Source organism: Lissotriton vulgaris, chromosome 8, assembly GCF_964263255.1.
Source record: "Lissotriton vulgaris chromosome 8, aLisVul1.2, whole genome shotgun sequence".
In the NCBI taxonomy this organism is placed as follows: Eukaryota; Metazoa; Chordata; class Amphibia; order Caudata; family Salamandridae; genus Lissotriton; species Lissotriton vulgaris.
The window spans coordinates 1,206,870,418-1,206,881,887 of NC_141696.1; the positions used below are offsets into that span (position 1 = coordinate 1,206,870,418).

Sequence of the window (11,470 nt, forward strand, 5' to 3'; positions counted from 1 at the left end):
GCAGCTCTACAAAGTCTCACGGGTACTACGACAGGAGAGGATATTTTTGGTAAAGTACGCCAAATGATGGAAGAGTTGGATTTGGACTGGGCTAAACTGGCTAGCATCACAACAGACGGATCTCCGAGTATGGTTGGTGCGTCGCGGGGGCTAGTGGGGCGCATAAAAAGGGCCCACTACAAGTCCACTGCCTGATTCACCAGCAAGAACTGTGCTGCAAAGTTCTGAAGTGGGAATCTGGCATGAAGGTGGTTGTGTCTTGCATAAACTTTATCAGAGCAAACGGACTAAAACACAGGCAGTTCCAAGCTTTTCTATCCGAGCTGGAGTCTGCCCATGGAGACGTGCTTTACCACGTGGAAGTCAGATGGTTAAGCCGGGGTAGAGTTTTGAAGCGCTTCTACGAGCTGCTACCCGAAATCAACACCTTTCTCCTGACAAAGGGAAAAACTGTCCCAGAGCTGACCGACATAGAATGGAAATGGGACCTTGCCTTTTTAACAGATGTTTTAAACGGCCTCAATTTACAGCTCCAAGGCAAGGGAAAATTAATCAGTGACATGTATTCCCACATCAAAGCATTTGAGGTTAAAATGGCACTGCTTGTTGGACAAGTGCAAAAACAAGACTTCACCCATCTCCCTTCTACTCTGAGCCTCTCAGCTGAGGAGCCAGCTGACCCGTTTCCAACCAAGAAGTGCAAGGACGCACTGGAAATGCTGAGAGCGGAGTTCAGTATGCGGTTCCGTGAGCTTCATGCCCATGTTAAAGAAATTCGCATATTCCAGAACCCTTTTACTGCCGACATTAATGACACCCTGCCTTCTCTTCAATTTGAACTGGCTGAGTTGCAGACCTGTGATGTGCTGAAAGACGCATTCAATCCCAACTGTCTCATAGAGTACTATGCTTCCCTCCCAAACGAGACCTACCCCAACATCAGAAAGCACGCTATGAAGATGTCCACAGTTTTTGGGAGCACATATATCTGTGAGCAAACTTTTTCACGCATGAAGCTGATAAAAAATCCGACAAGATCAAGACTCTCAGATGAACACCTGCATCAATCTCTGAGACTGGCTGTAACTGGAATGAACCTGCCATCAATCTCCTCACCAGTCAGAAGTAAGCCAACAGCTCACTGATGTCATCTGCTGATGGGCTGCTTGTGTTTTTTTATCTGCCATTCCTGAAGGGCCTGCATGCTTCCAGGACCACCCTAAAAGTCAGCCTTTTTATTACAATTATTCTGTATTAATGTTATTTCACTGTTTGCCACAAAAATTATCATCAGCTTGTGGTTTTATTTGCGAATCTAATCTATATCAAGGAGTATCTGTGGTAGTTAAAATAAACACGAGAAGACTTTCTATCTATTTCTATTACTTTTACTTTTTGCAACAGGTAGCGCCAAGGCCAAGCGATGGGCAGCTGCAAAAAATGTCATTATAATCTCCACAATGATACTGGTTGTCACTTTGGCCGATATCATTTCCTGTTATAAGACTGACCCCGGCCCCTCATCACAGAAAGGAAAATTGATGTGGCCCCCACCTAAAAAAGTTTGGGGACCACTGCTCTAAGGAAATATTTCCCATTTAAAAACTGATTTAGGAAATACAAGAATATCTAACACACAATATTTGTCTGATTTGATATTTTGAACAGTGTTCCTTCAGTAAGTTTCTGAGTCGTGAAGAAGACCTTCGTTGAAATACATTCCTGGCCCAACACGAAGGTCGAAATGTGTCACTGCACCTACGGGTGTGGCCAGGATCCATCCTCAATTGTAAGGATTATATATTGACTCTTACAATATTGGTGATGCAAATCATGACACCACCTTCAAAAAGATGAAGTGCTCCGACCACAACTAGAAAGGCCTAACAGTGTGCTTTAGACAGTACAGGAGAGGGTTAAAATGTGTTATAACCCCATAGGTCCTAAACTGCAGGACACTACATATATTGCCTTGATTATTAAACTCACATGTCGAAACATTTTGATGTAATATTCCAGTTTATGCATGTTTGTCTTTAATTGATTTGTTTAAATTGAACACATATGTATGTACATATGGGCAACAATGTAATATTTTATTGACTAAAGTATCTACTGACAAATATAATTCCTTGTTCATCTCCTTGGGACTATGGTTAAGTTGTGGATGTGATAAATTCAGTGTACATTAGTTAAGATTGCTTACATCGTCAGGTGTCATTTAATTGACAGCTAGAGAAACAATGACAAGGTTTTTCTAGGTGAGATGTCATAAGATTGATAGTGTAGAATGGTACTCCATTGCGATGAATGGTGTATTGATTCCCGCCCCCCATGCTCTTAATTGGATCAATCTCCTTTATGTTTAACATGTTTAAAATGGTGTCGCTGCCTAAATTAGTCTATGTCCTCCAACACATGTACTTCCCGATCCCACCAGAGATGTTTACTATGATAGACGGCAATCTACGGACCCGTGCCCACTTGCTGTTCTGAAACCTTAGTCTAGCAATGGCAAAGAGAGATGTGGCTCGACACTGGGGATCTGGCCAATGTCCTACACTACAGGGATGGAAAATGAGGATGGACATGTATATGCTGGCAGAGAAGGCCGCATACTCTAACAGGGGCTACCCACGCAAATTCCATAAAGAATGGGGCATGTGGATATCATATTTTTCCTTTGGACGAGATACTGGAAGAAGGAACACTGAACGGAGAGGGGGCAGAGTGACAGACATGGGGCTTCAATCTGTTAGTATTGCTGTCTGCTGTTCCATGTGCTTGTTTATCATTGGACCTTGTCGGATGCGGGAGGTAGGGGAGGCATAGTTGGTTTGTGGGTTTTGCACTGTCATTGTTTCAGACCTGCATTTGACATGAATTTCCTGCACCTCCGTTGCCTAATGTTCATCCATGTGGTGTATTTAATAAAAAATACAATAAAAATATTTTCAAAAAAAATATGCTTAGCATAAACCCTTTGCAAAGAACATCTCATCTTAATTTTCTTTCACCACTCCTCATAAGCAGGGTGGTTGGGAGTTTTCCTTTTATATTTTTATTGGAGTTTTTTCCCCCCCATTTTCACTGTACAGAACACACAAGAACATTCATTACATTTTACCATGCAAGACGTATCACAAATCATAGAGAAATTATAAAAATAAGTCAAACATAAGAGATAAAGTATAGATGAAGGCAAAGCAAGACATATAAGTACAATAGAACAGAAATTCAATACAATTTATCTATCCTGGATCCCTCTCTTTCCACTTCTGTATATGATCCCATATCTCATTTCCAAGTTTCTTACCTATTCTGCCTCTCCTTGCCTAAATCGCTTTCTCAAGGTTAAATGTAGCTAATAATTTATTTAACCACTGATGGAAAGTAGGTGGCAAACGGTCTAGCCATGCTGTAGCAATACAGAGTCTTAAGACAGCCAAAGCCACAAAGATAAAATACTGATAATTAGTCTTATCTAGTCTATCCTCTATTCCTAGGAGTATGAGTGATGGTGTTAGAGAGATTTCTATTGTTAATGATCTTTTAAGGAATACTTCAATTTCCTCCTGGGTTGCTTTTAAGTGTGGGCAAACAGCAAACATGTGGACTAAATCAGCTTGGGTACTATCACATCTCGGACACGTAATGCCAGCTACTCCTCCCCACTGCGCTAACCTAGATGGAGTATAATACAGAAAGTACAGCGTTTTAAAGTGTTGTGCCTGAAGTGATGCTGAGCATAATAATTTCTGCCCTAGTTCCAAAGATTTATAGAAACTTTCCTTCTCTATACCCACTTTTTGTATCCATTTGCCTTCATATTTTTCCAGATCATCTGGTTGATACTCTATTAATTCTGAATAAAATCTTTTAATTGTACAGTCTGTACCGGCCTGTATAGTATCCAAAATTGAATTTGTTGCAAATCCCGCCGGCCCTCCAGTTTTTGTCAAAATAAAACTTCTAATTTGCAAATATTTAAAGTAATGGTTAGTATCCAGCCCGTATATTATTTGTAAATTATTAAACTGCATCACCCCCTGAGCTCCTATCAAATCACCGAATTTGGAAATCCCATGGTTACCCCAGTCCGAAAACACTGCTCCTGAAAATATATCACCAGGAAAGTTCGGATTAGGCATTATATCGTCCTAGGCCATTTTTTTTTCTGAAAGGAAAACCAGACCTTGTAAGCGGCCATAACCGTTTTAAATTTAATTCTCTTAAAATAACTATATTCTGTAAACCTAAACAGAAAGTTTTACGCTTGATCCCCTAATACTATTGAATAAATTGCCAGTGTTCCTAACTCAGAGTATCCTTCACTCTCTGCTCCTCCAAGCAAACCTGTCATATATTGGAGGCATGCTGCCCAGTAATATAATTTTAAATCCGGGAGGGCCCAGCCCCCTCGTTCCCTCGGTAGTGCCATGTATCTAAGTGCCCTTCGAGTCTTCCCATGTGTCCAGACAAATCGATTTACCATATGTTCCAGAAGCTTAAACCATTTTCCTTCAAATAATAAGGGTATGGCCCTAAATAAATACAAAAACTTTGGGAGAAAGATCATTTTGATCATGTTGGTTCGGCCTACTATTGAAAAATGTATATTATTTAATCTATCCAAGTCCTTCTTAGCTTTATTTATTATTGGCAATATATTTAACTCCACAAGGTTATCTAAATCCGGGGTTATTGTTACCCCTAAATAAACTCCACTTTGGACCACCCGTGAATCAGTACAAACTATTTTGCTATTTTTGATAATTTGTGTTTTTGCAGTGTTGAGTGCATAAGCAGACACTCCTCCAAATAATTGTGCTTCTGCCTCAACCAGCTCTATAGCTTCTGTGGGTCTAGATGTTACAATCGCCACATCATCAGCATAAGGCAAGATTTTGCACGGGCCCCTACTAGTCTCTACTGGGGAAATATTGTCATTTAATTCTATACGCCTTATATATGGGTCCATATAGAGGACAAATAAAAGCGGGGAGCAAGGGCACCCCTGCCGAGTGCCCCTCTTTATCTGAAAAGATGACGTATACCCTCTGTTTATTCTTATGCTAGCAGTCGGTCCTGCATATAATACCTGTAGGGCTTTCACTATTCCCTCCCTAAATCCCACCCTTCTCAAAATAAACCAAAGAAAATCCCAGGAGACCCGATCGAAAGCTTTTTCAGCATCCAATAACATCACCGCGAGCGGGTCTCCTGTAACCTCTGCAAAATCAAATAGAGTAATAACCTTTCGTATATGATGGGTAGTACCCCTCCCTGGAATAAACCCATGTTGGTTAATACTAACCAGAGTGTCAATTATCTTTGCTATTCTCAGGGCGAGTATCTTTGAGTATACTTTTGTGTCTGTATTCATTAAAGTTATTGGCCTATAAGACCCAGGTTCTTTTGGTGGCTTACCCTTTTTCAAAATTATAACAATATCCGCCCCTGCCCAACTGTTTGGAGTTGATATACCTGTCTGCGCTTGCTGCATTGTGGCGATAAAGTCCTTTTTAATAATATCCCAAAACGTTTTGTAAAATTCCAGTGGAATTTGGTCAGGTCCTGCAGCCTTCCCGGACGGAAGGCTGGTTAAAGCAATCAATATTTCTTCCGGTGTTCACAAAGCCTCCATTATATTAGTCTGTTCTTCTAATAGTGTAACTACCGGTATGTTATGTAGGTAATTCCTTATTTTAGGAACATCAGTCAGGCAATCTTGATCATACAAGGAAGTATAACATTTTCTGAAGCCTTCTTGTATCCCTACTGAGTCTGTGACTACTGCTCCTGCGCCATCCTGTTTCTCTCTTATTTGCCCTATAGAGACATTCTTTCTTGTGCGAATAGCAAGTGTGCGGCCAACAGTTTTGTTAAATTCATAGCATCTTTCTCTATTTGCTATATATATTTTCGCTGCCTTGTTAGCTATAGCTTCCTCCACCTCCATCCTTGCTTTTGCTATTCTAATCAGTACTTGATCTAGAGGGGTACCTCTAAGCACACTCTGAGTTAATTCCTACTCTGCCTCTACCACTGCTTGAGCCAGCTCCGCCTCTCTTTGTCTAACCCTTCTTAGACTTGCTACACTAAAGCTTATTGTCTCCCCTCTAATGGCCGCCTTAAATGAGTCCCACATATTCCCTGTTGACATACTGCCTCTATTGATATCTAAAAAACTCCTAATCCACATCCTCATATGCATAAGGTAGGCATCATCCTTTAATAGCCCTCTCTCAAATGTCCAAACTCGGCGCAGGTCCGTGCTCACCCCAATATTCAGTGTTAAAATTAGGGGATTATGATCGGATATTATCTACGGTAGCCTTTCAATCTTGACTTTAGGTTGCAGAGAGCATGAAATAAAAAAGTAGTCCAGTCTAGCACTAACTTTATGCGGGGCTGAGTAGTAGGTAAATCCCTGCTCAGTAGGTTTTAAAGCCCCCATACATCCACTAATGCATTATTCCTTGTAAGTTTATATAGTGAACGCCAAACTCGCTTTTTCCTACTGTGATAACCCCCACCGGGGACCATTCCCAGTCCTCCTGCCCCATTAATATTAAAATCCCCAGCCAAGATTACATTAGGGGACCATGTGGCTAATTCTAAATCCAGAAAATCCAGAATATCCGGATCATCTTCCGTTGAACCATAAACTCAGCCAACAGTAATCCATTTCTCATTAACTTTGCACTCTATTAGGACCCTTCTCCCCCATACATCTTCAAGATTCCTCCTTAGTGTTATATCCCTACCTTTCGCTAATATTGCCACTCCTCTGTTCTTAGCCCCCTGCTTAGTATATGCTAATACGGTAAATCCCAGTTGTTCTAATAGGTGACCTTGTCCGCCTTCTACAAGGGGTTTCCTGCAGGCTAACCAGGTCCACATTTAAAGATCTTAACCAAGTTGCAACCTTCTGCCTTTTAATTCGATCATTTAGACCGCAAACATTAATCGTAACTACACGTATACTCATTAGTGTACATCAAATGGATTTCCCATCAAGCTCATACCAGTAAAAAACATTATTTTAACATTTATCTCTTGCTGAGATACATTCTCCCAGTTAAACACATCAAAATGTTCTATACTGTCCTGCATGTGATAGCTCAAACAAATAACACTGTGCTCTGTACCCCTTCTCCACCCCTTCCCCCCGCTTTCCCCCTCCCACCACCCCCTTACAGGCAAATAGGTCAGTCCTGACCTATGCCTGACAGCTGTAGCCCCAAGTGCCACCAGCCCTTCCTGCTCCCGCTCCTAAAAAAAAAACCTTTACATGCCTCTGAAAATACACACCGCTAGATGTTACTGCTGCTAATATATTTTTAATCCCCCAAAACATTTTTTTACCCTTAAACTCATCCTCCTTTTTCCCCTCTACCCCTCTCCTAAATCATATCTCATTACTTCCGATGTTTAGGGACCACCATCATAGACGCTGAACCTTCTTTTCTCCCTTTAACCTCATCCAAATATGCCTGCGCTTTGATTTCTGAGAAGATCTCAGTGTGTCCATCAAAAATAACTTTAAGGCGACAAGGAAACATTAAATAAGCCTCACAGCCAACATTTTTAAAGGGGGTTATCATTTGCCTCATGCGCCATCGCCTCTCCACTGTCGCGTGGCAGAAGTCCGGCCGAGCAAAAAACGTTATGCCATCAAAGGATCGTCTGGCCTCAGGTTTAGCTTTATCCATAATTTCCTGCCTTAGTAGGAAATTTCCTACATATATCAGAATCGCCCTCGGTTTATCTGATATCTGCTCTCTCCTTTGTACCATTGGGAACCTGTGAGCCCTTTGTATCTCAATATCCCAATTCCAGACCGCCAACTCCGGAAAAGCCCCTTTAAGTAAAGCAACAACAAATGCTCGGACATCCTGCCCCTCTTTTCCTTCCGCAACCCCTAGCAGTCTAACATTGTTCCTTCGTTGCCTATTTTCATAGTCCTCAAGCTTCCAATGAACATCCAACGCCATCTTTTCCTGGTCGTTTTTGAATTCATTCCATTTCCCAACATCCTCCTCTAGTCTCTCAGTTCTTGCCTCCACTTCTGTGATCCTGGCTTCCATGTCTGCGTATAGTTTATTCACCTTCCGTAGTGAGCCCTGTATTTTTTGGTTGGCCTGCTTCGCCCTCCGAGACTCACTTCTTGCCTCCCCCTGCATTTGTTTCAAAGTGGCATATAGCATATCCATAGTGGTTGTCTGTCCTGAGGTGTTTTTCTGAGTTTGAGGTAGAGTAGTGCCACCTTCTTGGTAAAGCTGGGAGGTTGCTGAGTAATCCCAGTCTAATTTTTTGGATACCTCTGCATGGGTCGGGCTCACAGTGTTCTTTGCCCGATTATGTGATCTACTCTTGAGACTTCTCAGTGGCTTATCCCTCCGTTTTGTGCATACCTTGTGCACTGATCCGCTTTCTTGAGATGAGACTGCTGAATCTGTTCTCACCTCAGCTTCTGACGTGTCGGACTGGCTTCCCGTTGCGGAGCCAGATACTGTCTTTTCATCATCCTCATCCCCCTCCTCGTCATTGACAGAAAAAAAGCAATCGTCACTGGGAGACCCTGGGTTGTGCAACGCATCTCTTGCCTGTATTCCAGACTCGATGCATTTATTGTGTAAGCATGGGCGGAAAATCCGTTCCGCTCGCGGATTTTGCGGATTTTCGGTAAATTTGCAATCCGCGAACTCTCGTGAATTTACCGAAAATCCGCAAATTCGCACGCAGCAGATTTTTTTTCTTGGTGATATAATATTGCGGCGTGCGGCGTTCACTTACCGTCATTCAGCGCTTGTCAAGTTGTTTTTCTCGATATTTTGCGAGTGCTGCGCCATTTTGGATCTTGCTGCGGGATCCCGCGGGAGTTTGGCGACCGCGATTACGTAATCGCGGCTTGCCACCTTGCACAGCACGCATCACAAGAGTTCGCAATTGCGAACACGTAGATGCGGCGGGCAGCAAAAATCTTGCACTCGCGAAATTACAAAATTTGAAATTCTGCACAAGAAATCCACCAGCAAGCAGCATAAACCTTCTGAAAATGATGATTTGTATCAGAATAACTCCTCAGGTTGACATTTGCCTGCACTTTTTTTTGCAAGGAGTCCATTTGGGGGGGGGGGAGGAAGTGCCCCACAGCCTCCATCTTCCTGTCCCTGTCCAGCAGGCTCCTCCCAGTGCTTCCTTCATGTGCTAGTCACTTTCATTCGGATTCTTGACCTGGAAGGATTACTTTTTGTGGATGCTGCTGGATATTTGGATTTGAGGCCTTTTTGACTTTCTTTGGATCACTTTTGGATTAGAAATTTCACAAGTAAGTTTGTTTGGGGCATTACAGTTGCTGCAACTACATTTTTGGAATTTTCAATTTTTGGGCTGTTGTTGTGGCCTTTTGACCAGGGTTAGTGAGTGGTGCATGGGCCTAGTCTTTCTGTGGTGTGTCTTGAATTTAAACATCATGGAGGGCATGGATGGCATGGGATTGTGCTGATTTTTCTGTGTTTTTCGATTTTTGGCTGTTGTTGGGGCCTTTTGACCAGGGGTACTGAGTGGTGCATGGGCCTAGTCTTTCTGTGGGGTGTCTTGAATTTAAACATCATGGAGGGCATGGATGGCATGGGATTGTGCTGATTTTTCTGTGTTTTTCAATTTTTGGGCTGTTGTTGTGGCCTTTTGACCAGGGATAGTGAGTGGTGCATGGGCCTAGTCTTTCTGTGGGGTGTCTTTAATTTAAACATCGTGGAGGGCATGGATGGCATGGGATTGTGCTGATTTTTCTGTGTTTTTCGATTTTTGGGCTGTTGTTGTGGCCTTTTGACCAGGGGTAGTGAATGGTGCATGGGCTTAGTCTTTCTGTGGGGTGTCCTGAATTTAAACATCATGGAGGGCATGGATGGCATGGGATTGTGCTGATTTTTCTGTGTTTTTCGATTTTTGGGCTGTTGTTGTGGCCTTTTGACCAGGGGTAGTGAGTGGTGCATGGGCCTAGTCTTTCTGTGGGGTGTCTAGAATTTAAACATCATGGAGGGCATGGATGGCATGGGATTGTGCAGATTTTTCTGTGTTTTTCGATTTTTGGGCTGTTGTTGTGGCCTTTTGACCAGGGGTAGTGAGTGGTGCATGGGCCTAGTCTTTCTGTGGGGTGTATTGAATTTAAACATCATGGAGGGCATGGATGGCATGGGATTGCACTGATTTTTCTGTGTTTTTCGATTTTTTGGGGTGTTCATGGGGACAGGCCATGTGGGTGGGGGCAATTTTTTGTGCTGGTACAGGCAGGCCCTGGGCATGTGCTGGGAGGGAAGGGCCATTTTGAATGCAGGCAGTGTTCTTAGGCCTGCAACCATTTTGCCTAGCTTTCAACCATTATGCCCAGGGGTAGTGAGTGGTGCATGGGCCTAGTCTTTCTGTGGGGTGTTTTGAATTTAAACATCATGGAGGGCATGGATGGCATGGGATTGTGCTGATTTTTCTGTGTTTTTCGATTTTTGGGCTGTTGTTGTGGCTTTTTGACCAGGGGTAGTGAGTGGTGCATGGGCCTAGTCTTTCTGTGGGGTGTCTTGAATTTAAACATCATGGAGGGCATGGATGGCATGGGATTATGCCTATTTTTCTGTGTTTTTCGATTTTTGGGCTGTTGTTGTGGCCTTTTGACCAGGGGTAGTGAGTGGAGCATGGGCCTAGTCTTTCTGTGGGGTGTCTTGAATTTAAACATCATGGAGGGCATGGATGGCATGGGATTGTGCTGATTTTTCTGTGTTTTTCGATTTTTGGGCTGTTGTTGTGGCCTTTTGACAAGGGGTAGTGAGTGGTGCATGGGCCTAGTCTTTCTGAGGGGTGTCTTGAATTAAAAAATCATGGAGGGCATGGATGGCATGGGATTGTGCTGATTTTTCTGTATTTTTCGATTTTTGGGCTGTTGTTGTGGCCTTTTGACAGGGATAGTGAGTGGTGCATGGGCCTAGTCTTTCTGTGGGGTGTCTTGAGTGTAAACATCATGGAGGGCATGGATGGCATGGGATTGTGCTGATTTTTCTGTGTTTTTCGATTTTTGGGCTGTCGTTGTGGCCTTTTGACCAGGGGTAGTGAGTGGTGCATGGGCCTAGTCTTTCTGTGGGGTGTCTTGAATTTAAACATCATGGAGGGCATGGATGGCATGGGATTGTGCTGATTTTTCTGTATTTTTCGATTTTTGGGCTGTTGTTGTGGCCTTTTGACCAGGGGTAGTGAGTGGTGCATGGGCCTAGTCTTTCTGTGGGGTGTCTTGAGTTTAAACATCATGGAGGGCATGGATGGCATGGGATTGTGCTGATTTTTCTGTGTTTTTCGATTTTTGGGCTGTTGTTGTGGCCTTTTGACCAGGGGTAGTGAGTGGTGCACGGGCCTAGTCTTTCTGTGGGGTGTCTTGAATTTAAACATCATGGAGGGCATGGATGGCATGGGATTG

The 11,470-nt window shown here is 43.1% G+C and overlaps 1 protein-coding gene across 1 annotated transcript; it reads left to right on the forward strand.

Annotated features, from left to right (window-relative positions):
- Positions 1-242: 242 nt before the first annotated feature.
- On the forward strand, positions 243-1,145 carry LOC147698493 (general transcription factor II-I repeat domain-containing protein 2A-like). The gene has a single exon (XM_086936248.1). The coding sequence runs from the start codon at positions 243-245 to the stop codon at positions 1,143-1,145; it is 903 nt and encodes a 300-aa protein (XP_086792374.1).
- The last annotated feature ends 10,325 nt before the right edge of the window (positions 1,146-11,470 follow it).